The sequence below is a fragment of the Simochromis diagramma genome, unplaced genomic scaffold (genome assembly GCF_900408965.1).
Source record: "Simochromis diagramma unplaced genomic scaffold, fSimDia1.1 OVJJ01000247.1, whole genome shotgun sequence".
In the NCBI taxonomy this organism is placed as follows: Eukaryota; Metazoa; Chordata; class Actinopteri; order Cichliformes; family Cichlidae; genus Simochromis; species Simochromis diagramma.
The window spans coordinates 1,180,081-1,204,651 of NW_024386949.1; the positions used below are offsets into that span (position 1 = coordinate 1,180,081).

General features: G+C 41.3%; 1 protein-coding gene across 8 annotated transcripts in view; it reads left to right on the forward strand.

Moving 5' to 3' along the window:
- LOC120737653 (partitioning defective 3 homolog) overlaps positions 1-24,571 on the forward strand; it is a 242,640-nt gene that overhangs the window by 214,058 nt on the left and 4,011 nt on the right. For all 8 annotated transcript variants that reach the window (XM_040038476.1, XM_040038477.1, XM_040038478.1 and 5 more), the window contains 2 exons: positions 12,699-12,822; positions 19,754-19,896. In XM_040038476.1, coding sequence (XP_039894410.1) covers positions 12,699-12,822; positions 19,754-19,896 — 267 coding nt within the window. The remainder of the gene's footprint in view (positions 1-12,698; positions 12,823-19,753; positions 19,897-24,571) is intronic.

Here is a 24,571-nt window from a genome sequence, read left to right on the forward strand (position 1 = left end):
GTGTTTCTTTTGCTCAGAATGTTTTGGGGGTTTTTTGGTGGTGGTCTGGAAATCATGTCCTCCAAAAGCTCCTATATATACTGAATATTTCATGAGGCTGTTGTGTAGAGTCCCAGTTTTTAATGAATGCTTCCTGAACCACTGCTGCACTTTAGCTTCATTCCCAAGAGTGATTTGGAAAAACAAATGTCCTTTTTTTCCAGCTAATGTGAGATACATGCGTTGATTTAGTAACAAAAATACTCATTTGATACATTTTTTTTTTTTTTTACATCTTTCACGGAACTAAAACAAGCAACTAAGTAACAGATCAGTAACAACATAGATCATATTCTGACCATATTCTGAACATTTAATACCAAGTGGCAAGATGCAATGTTTCCCATCAGAACATTGTAATTAGCTGATCAGTTTCAGTCAACAATGGTAGAAAAAGAAAGAAAGCAAACAAGTCCGGCCTTTGAAATGTAATATTGCAAATATAGATGGTTCGATTTAACACAGAAGCACTGGCTGTTTTCTTTTCGATAAATATGTTTTACAGGAATCGCTGTCAGAGACTTACGTTTGTAGAAAGATGTTATCTGGGTGGTTTAAGGGCATACGAGACTGAGGATGGGTTCATGTTTGGAACATGGTTTTGTCAGAATGCAGCCTGAGAGTGAGCATTTTCCCTGGCATCCAGGACACGTATTGCCATGGCAATTATACATCAAATACTCAATCTTTCTCTCTCAAAATTGCCTGCTGTCACAAGATGCCTCCAGTCTCATTTTCTTCCAATGCTGCCCCGAAACGGGGAAAAAGGCCCCCTGCCTCCCGATGATAATGGATCCTAATTTGACTTAGATTATGATTTATCAGATGCTGCTCATGCTTCAGTCGGAAGTATTATGCAGCTCTCTGAGAATGGGAACCATTACAAGTGAGACATCCATCCGTCACCCACCGGTCGCCATAACGGAGAGAACAAGAGGGCCATATGAGCTGGACCGTGATGCCTGCCCCAGAAATTAGACTGCTCCAATTTGATTTCTTTTCTCTCTCTGTGGTGTTCTTCCTCTCCTCCCCCTTCATTTATGACTGCTCCCCTTTCTCCCAGTCCAGGTCAGGCCAAAATTGTCAGCCGGCATTGGACACGAGCATCAGTCAAACCCTAACACTTGCTAATAAAACGAGCATTGGAATTGTAATGTATGCCTGCTCGACTTACTTTAAGTTAAAATTGTCTCTACTCTGCTGCCATAGATGGGATGGATCCTTTTGTAGTTGCCGTGAATAATCTCCCACTCAGAGTGTCCACTTCCTAATGTACAGATCATTGTGACCACTAGCAAATTTACTGCACTGAGTAACTCGGTCTTTGATACATGCATAGATAAATCTTTTTTTGAGACCTTAGGATATTTCGCCTCTCATGCATATAATAGGTTCAAAGTCATTACTATCCATTATTGAAGTTTTATGTGTTCTCCCATTTTACTAGTCTATTTTCCTGGGGTTTTTTATTATCTCCTTTTTTTTTTGCCAGTTTTGAGGTTTGTCCACAGCGGGTGATGCCCTCTGATGGACGGTAAAGTGAGATTTACCTTTACCTGCAGTGCTCCCATCGAAGACTTTTATTGTAAGCCCAGGTTTTTGTTTGTTTATTTTGGGGTTTTTTGTTGTTAATCCTGATCTTGATACAGAGTTTAAGAAAAGGTACTAAGATGGGGCATCTTATCTTACTACTACTACTACTACTGAAGCTAATAAATATTACCAAATAAATGCCAAGTACCGTATTTTTCGGACCGTAAGGCGCATTAAGCGAAACAAAACAGTCAGATAAGTCAAACTTTACTCAACTCATTCTTCTTGCTTCCTCCACTTCCGTACCATTGATTTATAAATGTTGAATTCTCTCACAGCTGCTCTATTCCCATGTTGTTGCAGTATATTAATGACTAACCTCGTATTGTGGATGGATTATCTCAGTTGTTTGGTCCGTTTACAGCCTAACCCTACGCGATTGCATTTGTTCCTAACCATTGGGAACCCTCACGTTGACTTTTATTGAGTGGAAAAAGGTTATCGTTCATCCTCCAGCTTCACTGTATTTATGTTATGCTAACATAGCTGTGTCGCTAGCGATCACGTAGCACATCATTATATACCAGCTTGTCCAACTTCAGTAACTCTACAAATGTCACTGCTGTTTAGTTTTCTGTCTTCATTTATGTTGGAAGTGATAACAGAGCTGTACGTTTTCATTTTTTCAGAAATCTCTCAGAACTTGTTTAGATGGAAGCTAGCGGGCTAACTTAAACTTAATTGTTACACCTGGTAAAGCAGCAACACTGATCATTTTATTAAAGAGTTTAGACAGTTTTTAACTTTCAGTGATGCTGTTGTGTTTTGGACCTGAAGAGGACGGACTTTTGGACCCTAGATTACTCCGCGAGGCTCCTGACTACAGCTACTGTAATGCTCCGACAATCCATCAGGCGGTGCGGCTTCGTAGCTTACCGAAGTCATACTAAAACATTTTTTGACAGATTTTTGAGCGCAGTGTACCACATAAAATCGGTTCAAGGTCAGTAAGCACAACCAAAATTCATACATAAGGCACACTGTCGATTTTTTTTGAGAAAATTAAAGGATTTTAAGTGCGCCTTATAGTGCGGAAAATACGGTAATAGAAAAGAAAGTGTCGGTCACAGCTCTCCTTTCCAGTAGCGCTCTACACTTTGAGTCACTGAATAGCAACCCTACATCCTAATTAAAAACCACTGGTAAATCTGAAATCCTCTATTATCACCTCAACAAAGAAATAATGTTTGAGTGAAACTCTGTGATGCTTTGCCAACATGAAAAGACAAGAGCCAAAGAACTTGTTCAACTGTAGTTTCTCATTCAGACTGAACTTTATTCATGAGTATGAAAAAGTCAGCCCTTGTTATCAATGTTTAGTTTAGCTGAGCCCTCATAAAAATGTAAAAAAGCCAGTCGGACTCTTTAATGCTTCCCTAATCCACCGCTGATAAGACTGCGTACTCACCCTGCTGGTTTGAAAATCCTCTCCTCTTCCCCTCACCCTTTCATCTCACACTTTGCGTTCTCAAACTCTGCCAGTAATTTGCACAACCTGTAGGAAAACGCTGCTCTTGTGGGCACAGGCAGGTTGAAACTAGTTTTCGCTTCGCTGCAGAGTTGTTAAAGCACCACTACAAGTTAATAGCCTAGAAGAGTCTACTTTACGGCCGTGTTGACACAGAAAGGAATAATTAGTAGGATGCGATGCTGCCAGCGGTAAAGCCATTAACTCGGACGACCCTTTCTCCAAACCCTGTTGCCTGGTTACAGTTTCCCCAGGTGACCAAATGTGCTGAATCATAGTGATCAGCTGTGACTCACTAAGACAGTGGCCTGCAGGCGTTAGTTATGATTGGTGGGATCGTAACGGCAATGTGAAGCTCAGATATATTACAATAAGTGACTTATCTGACAGCACAGATCTGTCGGTTGACTGATTGAACGGTGTGGCCTGATGGATGCCGTCTCTGCTTAACCCTCAAGTCAGTGTCGGTGTCTGTAGGGGGGAGAGAGCAATGAAGCAAGGTGTGATTGAGATGGCGCGAAAGGGTCTGCGAATTTATATCTGAGATGAATAGACTCTGAAACAGACGGGCGGTGAAAGCGACGGAAAATGTGCTTTGTGTTTCAGAGCTGTTTCAAATTTCACAAAGGAAGAAGAGTCTAAACACGAGTGTGTGGAGATTTCCACGGTTTTAAATAATCTCATTTTCATTACGCCTTCTCTGCGCCGAGGAGATTGTCATCTATCATTGATGGATGAGATTAGGCTCTTTTCTCGTACTGTTACATCAAAGCACTACTGATGGTACTGCGATGGCATCTACAGGAGTTGCTGTTAATGTGGATAAGATCAGATATTCCCTATTTAGCATTTCAATGCAGAGCGGGGAGATGGAATTGAAACCTACATGGGTGAGACAACTTGTGGTTTCATATCGCATACCGCCAGTGGGCTCAAAAACCCCTTCATCAACATTTCTCATGTCAAAGATGTTTTAGATTGAGACTACTTTTAGCTTATCAGTTATGCACAGTAACCTGCAAAGATGAGGGTGTTCACACAGTCTGCCTGTTTATTTCGTGTTACTCTTTGACTCATTGATTTAATTACTGTAGCTACAACAGCCAGTCATTATGATAAGGTGCCAGTTTTAACTATTTATGTATTTATCCATTATGTTACAATGTAACAGCTTCATTTGTTTATCCATCAGCTGCTTTTGCATTTTTAGCAATAGTTGAGGCTGTTTCAAGCATTCGTGCATTTCCTTCGGTTAGTTTAGTTAACTTTTCTGCTCCGATCTGTTCAGATGCACTTGTTTAACTGGTGTTTGATTGATTTCTGTGTATCCCCTCACTACTGCAGAACCTGAGGGGGTTTGCACCTCTGGGCCTTCAACAATACAGGGTGTATCAAAAAGAATCATCTGATTTAAAGAAGGCTGTATTTTTTTTAAGTAATGTATTTACAATTTAAGTATTTACATCCTAAATATTTGCGACCATCCTTGTGTCACTGCAGCCACTGCGGTTGTTAAACTACCTACTGGCAACCAGGTGAAACTCACGAATCCCCTTTTTCTAGCAGTACACATTTTGATCATTACTCGTGGATGGTTGTGGAATTAGAGCACGTTGGATTATTTTTGATACACCCTGTAAAATGCAGACAAGGAGCACAATGAGCATTTTGCTAATCGGCCTCTTGTGACTTTGAGTTGCTGTTTGGATGTAAAACATATAATGAGATAACTTATCACATGTCATTTTAAGATTTTGAGTTGACTGCAAATGCAGTCTTTTTCTTGATGGACTGTCTAAAATGTAAAGTGGTGTTGAGGCTAACCACAATGCAGACAAACAGTGGATGCCTCAAAGCAGTGATGTAAATACCAATGTGTAGTCAGCTTTGACAGTTACACGGAGAGCTATTTGTCTTCATATAAGAGGCACACAGGTTTACAGTAAATTTTGCTTTTCTTAGAATCACTTTTTACTCTGAAAGAGTGAGTTTGATCCCGTTGTATTTTTGGCATCTATCAGATTAGATTTGACGCCATCCCTGTTCAGTTTAATCCGGGGATGAAGTTTAATCTCATAAAGCGCTGTAAAGAAAGCATTTGTTAGGAAAAGGAAACGGAGCTCCTGCTGTACCACGTGTGAAATGCTCTTGCATATATTACACTGACATATTCAGAAGTGGCTCTGCCACGGAGGGGGGGCTGAGTGATGAAACCTAAATGGCCCACATAGGACATGGCATGTCTCTCACCTTCATTAAAAGTAGGGCAGAATTACAGATATTAGAATCGCACAGCAATTTATTGGCTTGTAACTGAAAAGGCCGGCATCGATACGCTGATGTGTGCAAGCATGAAATTGGCCCATGAATTAAAAGGAGGCATATTTCTGTGTGCCGCGCCATTATTGCTTCCAGTGGCGCCATGGCTTGAAATCGAATAACTGTTACCCATCTTGCTTTAAGTGTGTGTGTGTGTGTGTGTGTGTGTGTGTGTGTGTGTGTGCGTGCGTGCGCTCGCTCACCCTTGCATTAATATCAGTCAAATATTATATTACCATCACCCACATTTCTGACCAGCAGTTCCCCTGGAAAAATAGAGACGCCTTATAAAACTGAAAGCCAATTAAATTCAATCCGTTCCGTCAATGGATTCCAATGTTTACTGTCTGCTTTGCACAAGTGTTGACACCCGGTGGGATTGCTAAGGCTCAGAATGATTGCTACTGTAAGTTGCAGGAGGGTATCTGTGTGCTGTAAGAAATTAGTCATTTCTTGGAAAGTTCTCTTCCATCATTTTGAGGAAAATGATAACGGATTTAAAAAATGCACAGGATTCAAAGTTAGTCTTAAATGATGAAGTGACCCAAAATGAATCTCAGTAAATCAAGTTAGTCATTAGATCGGCTTCTGTATCCATTTTTGGTCCTTAAAGTTTACCTAAAATGCGACACGTGTGAATTCATCACGTGTATTCAAATCCATCTCCATAGCTGCAGCTCTTAATGCAGCCCAGTGACCGCTTCTTCTGTGGCAAAAAGTCAACTAAAGAGCCATGTTTCTTTCCCGGTGACCACACACACACTTTTGCACACTCATGGCTCTGAGCTTGGCACAGAATGCCGGCGCTGTGCCCATGCTGTGCACTCTGTGAAGAGAACGGTTTGATCCGAGCCGGGCCGCGAGCGCGCAGATGGTGTCTGCTTCGGCCTGGGTTACAGAATGTGTTAGCTGGATTCATTAGCCTCTTAACTTCCCTGTCAACACGAGCTTTTCCATAGAATGAGACATTTTACTTGGCTGTTTCTTCCTCTGCATATTAACTGATTTGTTTGCGCAGTTCATCAACGTGCAGTTCCTTTAGTCTCACTTAGTCCATTGACATCATGAAGTAAATACCTGGGGGTTGATAATGAGTTGCTAACTGTGGTGATATTGTATCGATTGGTGTCTAATTGCCATGTTTCTGCAGATCAATTTGGCTCTCTCTGTTTCAGTGTTAAACCTGTGTAATCCAGAATAAAGGCAAGATGGGACTAATAGTGCCTAAATGGCACAGACTCGATGGCCTCTTGGAACCTCTAATCTTTCCAGTGCATCAGCAGACACCAGCGAGGCTGTGAGTGGTCAAACATCTCAGCTAATTCTCTCTCATCCTCTGTCTTGTCAGTAATGCCACATCATCTATATAAAGTCAGCTTCTTGGAAAAGATTTGGCATCACAGAAAAATATAGAAATCTAGATATTAAACCGTTAAAAAGTAAATCAAGAAAATCTTTGAGAATATTTTATTTCATCGACTACACAGCCCACATGGGCCCGTGAGACAGCATTTACACAGTAGCAGCAGTGAAAAACACTCAGGAAAGAAAATTACTTTCAAAACAATAAACTTTGTCTCTCCTTAGAAGCTCTACAAATAAAAAAAAAAAAAATGCCACAAGAAGGGCTCCCTTGTTAAAACGCGCTTTTATGAGCATCCAACCAGAACAAGTCGACAGAGATGGCAGACGGTTTGTTTTTTAAAAAGTAAAACCATTTAAATCATAATGTAGAGCAAATCAAGGCATAAAATTGTGTTACCTCTCAGTGTTGTGATAAACCACAAAAATAAATACGGGGGGTGTCATGAATGTTGGATTGTAATCAGAAATACACTTAGAAAATTACATTTTTTTTAAAAGTATCTAACAGCTATCGCAGATCTGTACAAGAGTGTAAAAAGAGTCGATCCCTCTTGCTTTATTGCGGTAGATAACAGGGACACTGTCATACAGTGGCTCACAGATGGAGAGTTAGCTGCTAGCAGCAGTTAGCGAGAGCATCAGTCTCCCTTCTAGCTGTCTGCGAGCCTTCGATCAATAGACCTGGATTATCATCTCCAGCATCTCAGTTCATTTTTCACAGCAGAGAAAGCCGCCACCAGCTACTCCCTCTTTGTCAGAGGATGTAGGGCCTAGTTCACCCATCTGATAACTAACCACCACATCTGCTGCGTTCAAGAAGGACGTGCGGGCACTTTTTTCCCCCCTTACCGCGCGTATCGGTACATCAGTAAATGTTTATTTAAGAGGCTGCCGAGCTAGTCAGTACAACAGTCACATCAGAGATGGGAATCCCATGACTACCCATGCTTAATTAAATGTTTAATTAAGATGGTGTTTTTAATTAAAAAGTTGATTATTATGAAGTGAGGATTTTTGCCAAATTAAATAGATAGAATATCACAGAACGCAACCCCTATCGTTATTAAAAGGGAGGTGAGATTTATTTTTGAGTCAGCAACTGTTAATTTGCTTAAAGGGCAAAAGATGCCCTTTAAGTTAAAGGAGTGTAATGAAGTAAGCTCGAATTGAAGGCACTAACATTTAAGACACTGAGTAGTCTTGGCTGGGGTTTTCGTTTGCATGGTGGTGCATTTGGCTCAGGGCGATGCATTCATCTAATACTTTGAAGTGTGAACCAACAATGCTGCTCTTGTATCTTCAAGGTCACCCCACTTGTAACCACTCGCCACAAGGGCCCTCGTCACAAAACAGACACAAGATCCACTTGAATCTTCCCACCATGTAGGCTTCTGAACTTCAGCAGGCTGTACATGCTCAGATGGTCTTTGCGGGCCGTGGGGTTGTTTCCAGTTGTTTCTCTTTTAGTGCTCTCAACTGCGCGGACACCCGCCGCTTTGCATTCATCTCGAGAGCACATCGATCCACTAAAGGTTGCCAAGTCCTCTAAGCGATGGTTGTAAAATTTATGCCCCTATACAGTTGCTGGTAGGTCTGAAGGATGTTAAAGACATGGGAAGAGCGCGCATTGTGAATGAGGCCATTCATTTGTAATCTGCAGGATTAAAGCGCTGCCTATCAGCTGCCTCTGTCACTTACTGTACATTGCACCTTCCCTTTCTCTGTTGGCATGCTTTGATTGGGATCTGTGAAAGCAGTGCCAGAGTCATGTGGGATTTTGAGGTGACAGCCCATATCTTCTAATCCTATTAGTTTGGAAGTCCTCTTCCCTGCCAAATAAAGCAAAGGCTTTGTATGCCTGCCTTAAATCAATCTTGCTCATAAAGTTTGGGTTCTTGTTTTGAGTGTCTTGGCTGCATTTTTCATACATATTGTGGCTCTGAGATCAAAAAGACTGCCTGCAACACAGGCCAGATTTCAAGAATAAATTGTGTTTATTAAAGACCTAAATCTTGAATTTGTATTCCTTAGCTCTAAGACCATAGCATTGTCAACTGTTCATGGTAATGCCGGTATAATGTTAGGCAATGATAAGAAAATAAAATATCGCGATAGAATATGGGTATAATGTGCATGTGCAGTGCCTTTGTTTTCATACGCACATGGCGGAAAAAGCATGGCGGCGACGGAGAATGAGAGGGTGAAATCGGATCGTTGAATGAAACGGATGAACCAGAACTGGTTTGTAAAAATGCTGCAACTTCAGTGGTGTGGAACTGGTTTGGCTTTCGTCCCTCAGATACACAACAAAGCACTATTTTTGGTAGAGCATGCTAGCGGGCCGTCGTTATTACCGTGTTTTTCGGGAAATACGGCACACTTAAAATCAATCCTTTGATTTTCTGAAAATTGACAGTGCCCCTTATAATCCCGTGTGCTTTATGTATGAATTCTGGTTGTGTTTACTGACCTGGAAATGATTTTATGTACACGGCGCTCGAAAATCTGTCAAATCTTTTTAGTACGACTTTGCTAAGCTACGAACCCGCACCGCTTGATGGATTGTCGGAGCATTACGGCTGCCGTAGGCAGGAGCCTCGCGGAGTGATACGTACTGTGCTTCAACATAATATTACCGTATTGTGTGTTTATAACCTCTTTTTAAGTTTTGTGGATATTATACATGGTTATGATGAGGATATGTCGGCCAGTTTCCACTGGAAATGCCTTTTGGTTAAACTGTCAGCGAGGAATTTGCATTTGCACTGTTACATTTTTATATAACTTTAATGCACATAAAAAACAGCTGCTTGTTTAAGTGAAAATACATTGATGGGGTTTTTTTTGCACTAATAAAGTTGTGGAGATTTTGTCTCGCGTCAATTATATCGTCAGTTATATCATTATCGCAAATTTTCAAATGTATATTGTGATAAATACATAAGTATTTTTGTATTACCGAGTGCCAATATTCTTGTTTGTAACCTGCAGGGTTGCTTACTTCTGTTTAAAAAAAAAAAAAAAAACCCCAAAGAAGATTATATGAGCTATAATTAACGTTAATTCTGATGCATCTTCAGCAAACTCTGGTCTTTTGGTAATGATCACTCCAAGCTGCACTTTGTAATTTGTTAAAGAATGTTTACTAAGTAGAAATGACATCACTCTAAGTCGTCACTCTGCTGCTGCCAGTAAACTTAACAGAGTGATACACAAAATTAACAGCTAATCGCAGCACATTGAAGAGAATAATCTTACGTCATACCATTTATGCATTGAATCAATATTGTAAGCTCATTAAGATTACAGTTTGAACTCGGGGCCTCCATTATCTGGATCAGTTAAAATTAAAAGTCAGTATTTTCAAGCTGTTAAAAACAACGTAATCGATATCTGCTACTTGCAGATTACAGATTTTTCTTGGTATTGTAATGTTAATGTCATCTCTCTGCCCGGTGATTGAACTGGATTTATCACTTGATTTAGACTTGATTAGATGGCGATTTGGCAGAGAAAAGGTCAGCGGTAAACCTTTCCCCCCCAAACATTTCTTCTTTTTAAGCATCTGTCAAAGTTACCACAGAGTTTACAGACTTCCTGACCCAAATTATAGCCAAGGATTTTAAAAAAGACACAAGTTTTGATTTTATTCTCAAAGCTTCTTTTTGAGCAATCCCTCTGCTTGAACACGCCGCATTAGGGCATATTGTAGTAGCGTCGTCAAAGTCTGCCCACAGTGCAGACATTACATCTTCCCAAAGCTCCTTCCTTGCCAGGCTTAAGGCTGAGACAGACAGCTTTTCAGGAGGCACACCCGACCATGAAAGGCAGGGTGCATCTCAGCGTAAACAGCTTTGCTGGCAGCCCAGTCAGCAAGCCACAGTCCTCTTATTGAGTCCCAGAGACACTCCACTCCACAAAGCCTCACAGTGACCTTTCAGCCTCATACAGTAGTGCCAGATATTGAGTGAGTCTGTCCAGATGATGAAGCTCATCTCAGGCTAAATTTCAGCCTGCTGTTCTTCCTGGTCTCTGGGGTGTTTTGGCAGTACAGTTGTATTGTTGTGTTGCTCTTTCTTTGATTGATTTACAGCGTTTTGTCAAAGATTGGAGATCTTTGATCCCTTTATTTGAGTTCCTGTTTTCTTTAGTCTCTCGGGCAGGATTCTGTAATATCAGCTGATACGATTTTTTTTATTATAAGGTTGAGCCTCGGAAGACTGAACAGCTTCCATCTGACAAACATTACATTTTTAAAAAAAAAAAATTTTTTCTTTCTTTTGTTTTGGACAGGCATCTGTTTACATACATTAGATATGAGCCTTTCTGCTAAAGCTGGCATTGCATCCTTGACCCGTAGTCAAAAGGTCACACATCAGTTCAGCTGAGTTACAGAAAGGCCAAGCAGCTGTGTTACATGTCATGGAGATTAGCTGGATTGCATATGGCAGGTTCCTGGTCTTTAACAAGGCTGACCGCCTCTGGCTTTTCTATTGTGTGTCTGGAGTTGATAGCTGGCTAAGTTGGTGGTGCTGTTGTGTTTTAGGTTATGCCATTAGAGCTCTCTTTCTGGCTGTTTGTGATGGATGAAATGAATTAGGCAGTAATTTTATGCTACATAGAGTCATACGTTGACCTAATAAAGACAAACTGCTATTCTAAGTCTATTCTAAATGTGCAGCTGCTCTGGGATTTCTTCTTCTTCCTTTTTTGCATATGCACAGCGTGCATTTTATGTTTTTTTAACTTTAGTTTAATCATAACCCTTACCAGTTGCAGTTTGGAATTTTTTATGCTGACCCCAACGCTCCCCGTCTTCAGTCAGGAGAAGATTTGAAAAAGCTGAAAAGGTTGCAGGCTGGACCTTTTGAGTTTGAGAGATAACAAAGTCCACAGGAATTTCCTGGCAAAAGTTGGAAAGTTGAAAAGTCAAGCTCAGAGTCACAGTCACCCGCTGCTCCTTCATTTAGAGTCCAACACTTCTATTCATTCACACTGTGTGAGAGGGAAAATGTGTTAATTACTTTCCTCTGTAGGAGGCCATGTGAATTTAACACTACCCCGTCGTTTCGTTTCTATTTAGGTCTATAGATTTCTCTCCGTTCTGTGTTCATGAGGACGCAAAAGCCTTTATGGTGAAATGCAGAAAAGTCAATGGAAATAAAATAGCTAAATTTTAGGACTGATTTATGACGCATGGTCCAAACCGTTGGTGAAAGGGACTAACTTTCAAAATCTAAATTTCACACAATTTATATATATATTAAAAAAAGCTATGAGGAGAAATAAGGTCAAATAAACCTTTATTAGTCCCACACTTAGTCACACACTTCATGGTGTTATAGCTGAGCATTTCAGACTCCGTAATTCCTAATATAGTTGCAGTTGTAGAGTTATTATGAATGACCAGTGTGAGTGTATTTACTCGTTGTACCATGAGGAAGTTACACTGACAGCAGCGTTGTTTGATGTAAACAGGGCTGCGAAAGACAATAGCAGCGCAGTGGATGAATGATATAAGGCTGCGATGGGAAGGATGGGGTGGGGGCGTGGGGATGTTGGAGTACTACTCACCGTTCACCACTAGTCTTTGTTCAACGTTCTGAATAATACATCAGAAGCACATTAGTTTGATTCATATTGCTGTTGGCTCAGCTGTAAGCTCGCTCTTGGCTCCGGCCTCACTTTATCACATTTTTTACATTTTATCTGGGTTGAGTAAATCCGGGTGCTTTGCCAGTGTCAACAGTGCATTTGATCAATTCATGGACAAAACACGCTGGACTTTAAAGAACATCATCCTGCAGGCCATTTCTGCCTGCTGATGGAATCAGGTCACTTGTTAACAATGGACCTTTCACACTCATCCATCTCCCTCCACCCTCTCTCTTTTTTCTTCCTGCTCTCTCCCTAGTAACCGACTAACCCCCAGCAACCACGACCGGATACAGAGGCTGAGGCAAGAGTTTCAGCAGGCCCAGAATGTCCCGGACGACCCAGATGATCGCAGGAGGACCTACAGCTTCGAGCAGCCCTGGGTGAGTGTCTAAAATCACTGGGGCCTGTAACTAAAATCCGCTGCTGGGCCGAGAAGACGGCTAAACTGTAAGACTGTCCAGAAACGACCGCTATCTACCAGGCCGAGACTCAAGTGCTAGCCTGAGGAGAATGCTAACAGTGTTTGCACCTGTGGCTAATGGTGCTTACCGTCACTAACCCCACTACTAGCAGCCATGAACGAGACTGATGGTCCTCTACACTTGAGGATTACCATTAACCTCCATTAGCCTTCATGGCTAATTGTGCTAATGCTAACACCGTCTGCATGCAGGAGTCCTCACACCTCCTGACACAACCATCACTAACCCCACCCACCTGTCACGACCTGCTGTACTGATCCATCGTCTTCATTTTCTGTGTGTCAGTCATCCACATGGACCCGCCCACCACCTCATGGATTTGGGTCATTTCCATTTTGTTTCTCTGTATAGGGGGTCACCTGTTTTTCGACCTGTGCCTTCTTACAGTTTCAAGTGAGAGCTATGTGCTTTTTAACGGACATTGCTTTAAATCAAAGTTGCATTAGCTGGGGAGAAGGATAACGAGTGCATTCTGAAGCAACAAGGGGTAATTATAAGCGAACAAAATCTGAATGCCTTCAAAGTTTTTTGAGCTGATGCAATCACTTGTCATATTTTTAGTATTTATTTTAGTCCTTCTTGCTTCCTGGCACTGCACCTCAAGTGTACTTGGTTTTACATGACTTCTAGTAGAAAACTGTAGCAGATTTTAAACCTTATACGTCATTTTTATTCCTTTTTTTGTAATTGGTAGAGTGTGTGTTATAAATGAAATGTCTTCACATACTTGCGCTGAGTGCGGGACAACACACATTTTTGTTTTAACACACAGTCCCTCCCAACTTATTCTAATATATATAACACAATACATATAATTTTAAATAGTGTGTTATGGTGGTAGGTAGCACAAATGTGGGTTGTCCCATACCAGACAGTGTGTTGTCCATAAGGAATAACATTGAGCGCCCTTGTTAGCGTTTTCCCTCTACAAGGTGTTTTCGCACAAATGTTTTTGTATATTTCTGTATGAACTTTTTTTGTTTTTTAATTGTTGGTGTATAAACTAGAAATTCCCACTGTAACTTTGCTCAGTCTTTTGATGTGCAATGGGAAAATTTAACCCTTGTGACTTATAATTGAAATGAATTGATAAAGTGAGAGCTCATGAACCATATCCTCTGTGTTCTGGCTCTTTCTTTTCTAACTAATAAGCCCAACAAATGTGTGCAGCAGTGTTTTGCATTTGGCAGTATTAACCAGTGTCCTGCGTGTAAATGGGGTAGATGGACTGGTGCACATTCCAACCAGCTTTGTACAGGAAAAGCAGCAGCGTGTGGGAAAGAAGAGCGTAGGTCATCTCTCCTTTTGTCTGAAAAGCTACTGAGCGTGCTCTCGTTTAAAGAGCTGGACAGCGTTGCAGCATTTTTTTCTTATATTAGTTGCAATGTACTTTCTATTGCCATCGAAATCATGGAAAGTAGTGTTAGTTACCCATAAAAATTAGATATTCCATCAGCTACAATGTTTTGTTCTTTTTTTTTTTTTTTTTACCCGATAAATTGGTACATGAAAAAAATCTTTGTGTCAAGTGTATTATTATTAAAGCTTAATTAGTCTGGAAATAAACCTGACAAGCACAGATTTCTCCCAGCAATCCTTTTCAGTTCCACAGCCTGTTAAATCCCTTTTACTTTGTCAGACTGCAGCCCACACTCAGGCTTTCTATAGTAATTGCATGTTATTAGACTCATGCTCTGGCCATACTTGTGGGCCATATGGAAAACAGGAGAACGTTTCTTTGAAATTCAATTACCTCTGCCGTGCATTTATTACGTTTTCTTGCTTCATCCGAGTGATGTGCTGCAAACCTCAAGGAGCCACCGTCCTTTTTGTTAATTCACCTACATCTGCCCCACTTAGTCTTTGCCAGAACAGTGAGATGGTGCCATTTGCTACTGCTCTTTTTTTCTTTTTTTTATAGTAGAAAATTGTAATGCTGTATGATGCAAATGAAAATAGAGTTGCCTTTGTTCACCATATGTAGATTTATAGGGGCAGCAGTGGTTTTCCGTGCTGGAATAACTAATAGAGTAGATTTATTGAATTAATGGACAAAAACTTGGCTTAGTCTTTTAACATTTTCAAGAAAACTTGCCAAATATAAATCGTGAGAATCTGGCTTTTAACCATTGCAAATTTCAAATTTGTGCTGTACTATCCACCTCCTAAAAAAGAAGACTATACTTTTGGTTATTTCATGAAACAATAATCTACAAATTAATGCAAAACAGAGAGATTAGTTGGTGTTCGAATGATCATGAGTTCCAGCCCTAAATCACTCTGTTATCTCTCTTCTTTAAACTGGGAGTTATTGACCACAGTGTCACACCATACTGATACGACTGATATCTGCAGCAGTCTTTCTCATCCACCCAATTATACATTTTCTAAATATGGATGGCTAAATAAACAGTTATTTCTTAGCCATCCATATGTAGCCACATGCGTTGGGTCAATATATCCGTTCTTTGTGATGGGTCCCCTCTCCTCCTTTTTCTCCATAGTTTGGGGAGCAGGAGAGGATTGTGGGTAGAACGGTCTAATTCCATCAACGATGACTGATGCTCACCCTCTCGGCAGCACCGCGCCGAGCTTTATTGCACTCATTTATACCACTACGGGAACTGAGGAGTTCATTCAGTTGATGTTGGGGGTTTAGAAATGGTACGATATTGCCTTTTGTATTTTACTGTAACATTTTAATGCTGCTATTATCTGGCCTCCTTCGGGGTATTTTCCACTCCCCTCTGCAATCGCTGTGTTTAGGAATGAGAAAACATTCCCAAGAATATTCAGCACTCCCTGAAGGGATTTTTCTTTTTTCTCAAGTGGGGGGAAAAAATGTTAAGCCTGAACTTCTCCTATGAGCATTTTAAATTCACATGTGGAATACGGGCTTTATAGGCACTCACTCCTCGATTATTGTCAGCCGAACCACAATCCAGCGCCACTCAGTGCCACAGATGATTGCCCCGGCTTCATTTGGTATAAAGGCGAGCCTCGTTAGCACTCTTAATCGTTTTATGGCCTTCCCACCAACTGATGTCCACACTGCTCCCACCAGGCTCTCAATACGTTGCACAGCCATAAAAGTAATTAGATTGGCTTTGTGTTGCAACTAATCTGCACACAGTTATTGCACCCACACAGCTAATGAGCATTGCAGGAAGAGGGGTTGTGGTACAAGTGTGGGCTGAACCTCGAGGTGAAACTTGAGGTTTCTGAGAGTGTGTATGCATTCTTGTGCGTATGCCTTTGTGAGGTCCAGTATGATCTGCACTGCCCTTGCATATTTTAACAATGTTTGGGTTATGGTTACGATCAGGTTAAGGATATGAATTAGGCTTGTAGTTGCAATAAAGGGGATTAAGGTTAAAAGCTAATTATACTCCAAATGAAGCATTTATCAGATTGTGAATGGCTAAAAAGGTACAACCTTTCCAACTTCTGAGTGGGGGAAATATCCACTAATCAGGTGTGTGCACTTTCCTAGGCAAATTAGCATGGACCAACACGCAAAAATATGCAAGATTTGAGCTTCTATCACAAGTTTGCAACTGCTACGTCTCTTTTGGTGAGTGCTTTTAAGGAGACGGTGTATCATAATGTGTGCCATTATCCCTGTTTGAACTGCAGCAGCCTAGGACATATATCTCTCCAAGAAAAAATGGAGAGGAATTGCAAGGCCATAATGTCAGGGTTATTTCTTCCCCCTGCCTGTAAGTATCGCTACTAGGGAACAGATATTGATACTTGTCTTTGTAGGCATGCCGGGGCAACGAATAATACGAAGGCATTTGTTTCAATATAGTCAACCTCTTTTGGGCTAAGAAATTCTCGCAGTTTAGCAGTAAAAATGTGTACGTGCATATCTGAATCACGCCGTTGTATGCAGTCATGAACTATTTGCTACCACAAAATTGAAATTTATCTCAGCTGTCTGTGTCTGAGTACACATACCTACCACAGCCCGATAACAGGAACGCAGGAGGTGCTCGTGTATGGGGAGGACTGTCACGATGTCAGGTGTTGTCTTTTTCATTAACACCCACTAACATCCATCACATCTCATTGTGTAACCCTTCTGAGTCTCCAGCATGGCTCCCCCCTCCTCTCTCACATCACCTTCCCTCCCTGTCTGTCTGTGTGACTCACCTTCATTTTGACCTGAGAAGAGACGAGCTCAGGGTGTGTCTGCCCCACTAACTGCTGGTAAGTGTCTGCGGTTTGGGCTTGGGCGGGCGGAGGGGTGCGATGGGGAGATTTTGTGAGGGTATCTTGTGTCAGGGATGGCTGCTAGTTTTATTGGGCTACTGTGAGGAAACTCGAACTCCAAGTTGTGGTGATTTTCATGCTTTGAATTTGTACCGAGGGATAGTGTGTTCTTTTCTCTATTTTAAGTCGAGATGTCCGTGCAAATATAACTCGGTGGCAGTTTAGTTTTCAGAACAAAACGCCATTTTCATAAAAATATGTATTGATGTGTGCTATTATACAGGCAATGTGGTGTTTTCGCCACACTAATTTATGAGAGGCCTATCAAGAAAACTAAAAAAAAATCTTTCGTTGTTTCTTTAAGGATTTTGCATATTAACAGCATGAAATTCACCACAGTTTTGTAGCCTAGCCACAGCTGTATATACATGTGCCATGTATGTGTATTTGATGTGTATAGTTTGAGTTTCCAGTGATTATCAGTTAACATAAAAAACAAAATTCTTCTACTCACTTTACATGTTGGCATGTTAGAGTCTTTCGTGCATTCCTTGAGGCTCTTCAGCCCCATAAATATTTAACGGGACACAAAAAAGTCATCAGTATTTATTTAACACTGGGAGCGTAAAACTCCCACAAGTCCCAGAGTCATATTAGCTTTTATGAGTACAAGCAGTGCTCTGATCAACACATCGTTACTGACAATTTTGCTTTGTTGCAAGGACATTTCCTGCAGCACTTATGCTCGTGTTAGAGCCACAAAGGGTGATACAGAAGGTGGTAAGACATTTTAGCTCTTATTTATATTTCAAAACACTTTGATACAGGTTGATTGTGTCAATAACTAATCTGAGAAGAAACAGTTCTGTTACTTATGACACATTTGCAGTTAGACAGTGTCCTGCACTGAGATCAGCAGAATATCTCTGAATTCTGTAAGATTCCTATACATCATTATATAACCAAATTTTAAAATCTGTGGATTATGTAATTATAGTACATAAACAAAATGTCTTTATTAGTTACAATATGGTGCAAAAGTCTCAAGCCACCACTCATTTCTTTATATTTTGCTAGCAAATGGGCAGCAGTCAATAATTAAATGAAATGTGTACAATCACAAATTGAAATGTAGTATTGAAGGCAAACATAGAGTTGGTACAATTGTAGCAAGCTTGAAAGTCGATATTTGGCATGATCACCTAATTTCTTTGAATAGTCTTCAGGAATAGTTTTCCAGGCTTCTTGGAGGACCTGCGAAGCTTTTTCTTGGATGTTGGCTGCCTTTGGTTCTTTTCTCAGTCGAGATGATCCGCACAGCTTCAGTAATGTTGAGGTCCGGGGTTTGGGGAGGCCAATCCATGACTGGTGTTTGGCATCAGTGACATGCTGAATCAGAGACTTTCTAGATCAGGGGTGGGGGAACTCCAGATCTACATGTTTTAGATGTGTCCTTGATCCAACACAGCTGATTTGGCTAAATTACCTCCTCAGCATGTCTTGAAGTTCTCCTGAGGCCTGGTAATAAACTAATCATTTGATTCAGGTGTGCTGACCCAGGGTGGCATCTAAAACCTGCAGGACACCGGCCCTCGAGGCCTGGAGTTTCCAACCCCTCTTCTAGATGGTACTGCATGGTGGATTAAAATTGCCAACACTACTGGTTGAAATGCAGCTCCAAACTGTGACGGAGGCTCCAGTGTATTTTACACTCAGACACTGTTGGGCCTCTCCTGACCTCCTCCATAAGATTGTCAGTCCAGTTCTTGTATAATTTGGCATACCTCAGCCTTTCTCCCCATTTTCCTTCCTTAAGAATGGCTTCTTGACAGCCACCCTTCCACTGAGACTATTTCTGATGAGGCTTCAGTGAACAGTAGATGGATGAAGGGCCAGGATGCATTTGTCAGGTCCTGTGTCAGGTCTTTGCTGGATCTCTCCCCCGCCCCATTTTCTTAAGGACGTGACTTTCAGATACTGCTCATCTACTCTAGGTAGTGTTTTAGACTTACTCCTTCTTCTTTTGTCCTCTACTTATCAGTTTCCTCAATTATTTTCAAGAACACACTCCACACAGTGAAATAGTGTCATCTTTAGCAGTTTTTTACACATTCAGCTAAAGAATTTAATCGGCTTTGCTAAATTGTCTGTTATGTGTAGACAAAACACCGGCCCGTGCCTCGAGTTGGGTGCCTTTTTAAGGTGCTTGAATGATTGATAGATAAGTATTGAGTGACTTCAGATAAAAGGACTGGATTGAAAATGGGGGAAAAGCAGCCAAAGTCCAGAGAAAGACTTTGAAAGACCTTCAGAAAGCCGGAAGAACCATTGGCTCATGACCACAAAGATTACAAGAACGTGTGGCCCCTTGGGAGCAAAATATAAAGAAATGAGGGCTGGTTCAAGACATGTTTTGCACTGAGATCAGCAAAATATTTTTGATTTCTATGCAATATTTTTAACCCAATGGACATTTTCTGTGATTTTCATTAGTTAGTATCTTCTGTGGATTGGCATCAAAGTGTAGCAGCTAGACAACTAAAGGATGTCTCTGATTATATGCGCGGTGATTGTGTTCTGAGCTCTAACTGAGCTGCCGCTCTCATGTTTTCAGTCAAACACCAGCAGCAACGGTCCAGGCGGGTACAGCCAGCCAGGCCGTCACTCGGTGTCGGTCGAGGTGCAGATGCAAAGACAGAGGCAGGAGGAGAGAGACTCGTTCACCCAGGCGCAGCGACAGTACAGCTCCCTGCCACGGTAAGACTGACGGATGTAGAACTTGACACGATTGTATTTGATGTTTATTTCTGTTCAACAATCGATATGTACCAAGAGATTTTCGTGCGTCTGTCTAATATGAAAAGTGTCCTGGAGTTTGCGACTGTTTGATCTGTAATCCGGTGTAATGGATCTCGAGCAGTGACGCATGTGTGGTTTTACGTGTGCGCGTTCGTGTACGCGCCTGTCTGATTACATCTGATTCATCGTAATGGCCCAGTGACAGTAGTGAAGGCAGATTAAATTTATATATACATATATAAACCATCTGAGTAAGAAAAAGGGTCGTAGCTGGTCAGCTTCAGACCACAAAGCTGCACACACACACTCTCAGTGTCAGGATGGACAGATCATATTACCCTCTTCCAAAGATATGACATGATTGCTTTCCTCTCCCTTAATTTAATTCCCTTTGATCTGCATGAGATGCGCGACTCTTGTTCCAGGAAGTGTGCTGGGGTGTGGGTGGGTTTTTTTTTCCTCTATTCTTTTTTTTTTTTCTAAATTTGAGAAGTTTTGGTTATTGCTTTAATGCTTTTGGTGTGAGTTAAGGGTTGATTTTGGTGAAATGTTTAGCTCCAGGGTTGACATTTCCAGCATCCCTGAACAGATTACATATATTTACATATTTGTATCATATGTAGAGTAAGAATGAGCCCCTCTAAAAACGCTAAAGCGCTTGGAAAGTCAGGAAATGATCGTTTCTCTTCCTCAGTATTGTTTTTAAAAAAGAAAAAAAAAACTATGTTAAGTAATAATGACACCTCGTAATGAGATTATAATCATAGATTTGATGTTCATTTAAAATCACAGCAGTACCCTATTATGGATGTTTTTGAATTCTTCACTTTAAGCATGAAAAGTCCAGAAGGAAAACATTGTTCACAGCTACTGTCGCCTTTCCCAAAGCCATCTGTGTAATTTCTCCTTCAAACTCATTTTAAGGCCAACTATATTTAAGCAGACACATCCTGGTGCGTGTCGCCTCGCACTTACCATACATATACAACATTTAATACATTATCTTCTCTTACTTCACCGTAGTACTCTAATCCACTGTTATCAACATAAATCCCTTCCTTGATAAATATTGCAGACAGCTTTGCTGAAAGATTAATGAACTACCGTCGCGCTCCAGCGGTCAGAGGCAACATCCTGTGGCCGCATACCCTCACTTTTACACTAATTCCATTAATAAACTGCTCTGTTTGGATAAACACGGCTGCAGTTTCTCCAGAACACTAAGTATTGTTTGACTGAGAAGCATAACATCCTTTGGAGTCAGAGGCTTTACATTTTCCATTTGGAAGGTCACGGCTCTGATGAGCGTCAAGTGGATGAGCATAGCTTTTTATTTATTTTTTAATAACTGTATCATTCCATAAAAACAGCGTTTATTCTCGGCAAAGGCCAGATCTCTTCTGGATGAGACCCTTTCCTAAACAAGGAGGCATGAATGAAAATAAACAGCCACCACTGGAAATAATGATGTGCAATGGGATCTTTATCACAGATCAGCACCGTTGATCTCTGAGCCAAAGTAATGCCATTTTGCAACGCCAAAGGCTGGCTGCAACAGCTGGCATGTGGTTTTACTTGTGCGTGCATGCGTGGGTGTCGCAACCACATGTCATGACACCCCTGCCCCATCTCCCCTTTCCTCTGTCAGTCTCACTCTGTCACCTTTTGCCGCTCTCTTTCTTCATGCTCCGCGGTGTGCATGAGTGGAATACAGAACGGTATACATCTTTCTGTATTTACCACACATGTACACGCTCCCTCTTGGCACAGCAAAGACTGAGGCGGTGATCTGGTTTGCATTTCTCAGCAGGGAGGCAGACCGGCTTTGGCCTCTTTGTCAACAATATGAAATGAAATCAGATCCCGGGGACGCCTGTCTCTGAAAATTGGAAGCGCTCAGGCGTGTGCAAGAATAAACCTGGGCTATATACTCCTATCTTGCCGATCGAGGAGCGTATCCATTCCCAATCGCATTCAATCCCCGTTGAATAAAAACAAAAGGTCTTTTTTTGTTCTCATTAAGGATTTTTTTTCCCTCCTCTTCCTACTGAAATCCAAACACAGGAATAATACAATTTCTTCACAGCTGGCTGATAAACCTGCTAATTATGCATGGCTCACAGTCAAATGCCCATTGATGTTTTTGTGTGTCGCCGTCTTCTATGTCTCTTGCTCCCGTTTTGCCCTCGGGATAAACGGGTGGAGCTGTTAGAATACTCATGCATATCGTATAGGCTCACAAACACACACAAAGACAAGGCTGCCACAAAGAGGCTAGCCAAGCAGAAATGAGAGGTGATGTCACACATCTGGACCCCCCCCCCCCCCCTCTGTCTGTCTATCTTTCTTGTAAAGGCCAGGGCAGTCCCCCAGAATCACGGCAACCAACTGCGCCTTTAAGACTGTTGTGTCAGGTGTTGCATATCAGCCCGTATGAATCCATAGGGGACGAGATGGTCGCCTCATTTTTCTAGCTGCAAAAGGTCTGCTATTTGTGTCTGTCAGATCCAATGCTCTGCTATTACTGTCTGTCAGATCCAATGGCTGTTTCAGTCCGTCTCAACGTGGGCCCATTGTGCTGGAAGGAGACTCTGACATGGTTAGGTATCCCTGTATGTTGTCGCTGTGGGTTGATAGTTGCCCAGAGGCAGTTTGTGAGGCTCTAATGGTGCCTCATTTTCATTGAATATGATGTTTTGGCTCCTGTGCTACTGACACTATCGTTTTTTTTTTTTTTTCTCAGCAACAGAAAAAATAACCAAACACTAGTGCTTTGCCTGGAGGTAACAGGTTCGGTTGTTAATAAACCCGAAATTAGTTTTTGTGAGAGAATATTTGTTCATTTTACCTCAAATACAGTCAAATTATTCAATTTCAGGTGTGTCAGTAATTATTACATCAGTTTAAAAAATAAATAATCTGTTCCATCATGTCAGTTCAGTCAAGTTAATTTACTGGTTGTAATACAACCATGTCAGTTGATGGTTGGAAGGGCACCGACAGAAGATTTTTAAAGAAACCCATCCAGCATCCACACTAAAATATTCCTTTGCTTATGTAAGCGGACAGACAAATGGCCCAGAACAGATAAATCCACCTTAAATCTCACCTTAATAAGAGTTTTCTGTGCTGATCTCCATGGCAACATTACAGCTTATGTTTGCATCGCCTATGTGAAGGTAAAATCTTTCTCTAAGTTCTGTCAGTTGAAAAACTCGTGACGAGGGATGGTGTATTGATAAGATTTTCACGATTCTGATTCCATTTTCGATTCTGTTTAACGATTCGATTCTTTATCGATTCTTTTTAAAAAAGGAGAACACTAAGGTCGATTAGCTTAAAACTTTGTTTTATATCTTCTCTTTGAACAAGATAGAAATTTAGGAGTAACATGGCCTTACAAACCCAACAGTGAGATCTTAAGAGGTCCACAGCCTTCAATGGGGTGTCACGGGGTCCCCGGGAAAAAAATTGTAAATGTAAAATAATAAAATAAATATTCTTCTGTTGCAATAACAAAGTATAACATAAATTATTCTGTAGCAAATACACAAGAATATCCAGTAATGTCCCTGCCTACAATTAAACACATTCACTTACCGAAAATCGGGGGCATCTGCTGCGGCAAATGGGTTCAAGCCTTTGACCACAAACTTAGTCACTGCTCGGAGACATTCGTCTATCCTGGCCTGAAAGGAGACGCTACCGGTAGACTGCAGCGAGAATCTGAGCCAGCCAGACTGTGTCTGTCTCTCTCATCATGGTCACCTAAATGCAGAGTAATAGCAGGTTTTGTAATAAGGCAGATCGCGCTAACATAATATGCACCGTTAGTTGATTATTTACCTGCCGCATTAACGGGAGAGGACGTGCAAACGTTACCGCTGCTGCTGGGTTGAGATTCACGAGTCCGGAGTGGAATTAAAAACACGACATTCTCGTAAAGTATAACCAAACTTTTGAGCGTTTGAGCCGCCGTGTTTCCTGCAAGGTAAATGACGCTCCGCGACGTGGTGACGTCATTCGGGGCGACTGGAATCGATAAGGGAATCGTTTGCAAAAATGGCAAACGATTCCAAGGAATTGAAACAGTGGGAACCGGTTCTCAACAAGAACCGGTTTTCGATGCACATCCCTACTCGTGGCATAATTTCGAGTCATTGTACAAAAAATATCTCACCTAACGCTCGTAGATTTTTCCAGAGCTTTAAACGTCGCTTTTTAGTCCCTCTGAAGAAGAACCAGAGAGGAAAAGCTTAAAAAAAAAGCTGACTTTGACATAAGACTGGTGATATTTTACACTCAGCTTCAAAATTGCTTCCCTTTCTATGTTATCAAACCTACACTATGAATTGCAGCATTTGCTACAACTGATGAAGTCAGTTTGTACGCAAATATATTCAGAAAATAACCACATGTGGCATGATCCCTAAAAACAGATTGTGCATATGAATATCTTGACTCTATAGACAAGAAAGCTTTGACTGAAGAGGAGAGGAGGCTTTGTGTACTTGCAGGTAAACGGTCCTTGAACAAAATAGGGATCGCACGTGCCAAAAATGAAATCTCTATCGAAACTGTCAGCTATCATCCTAGGACAATGTAACAGGAAGTCACAGCCAGGGTATCCAAA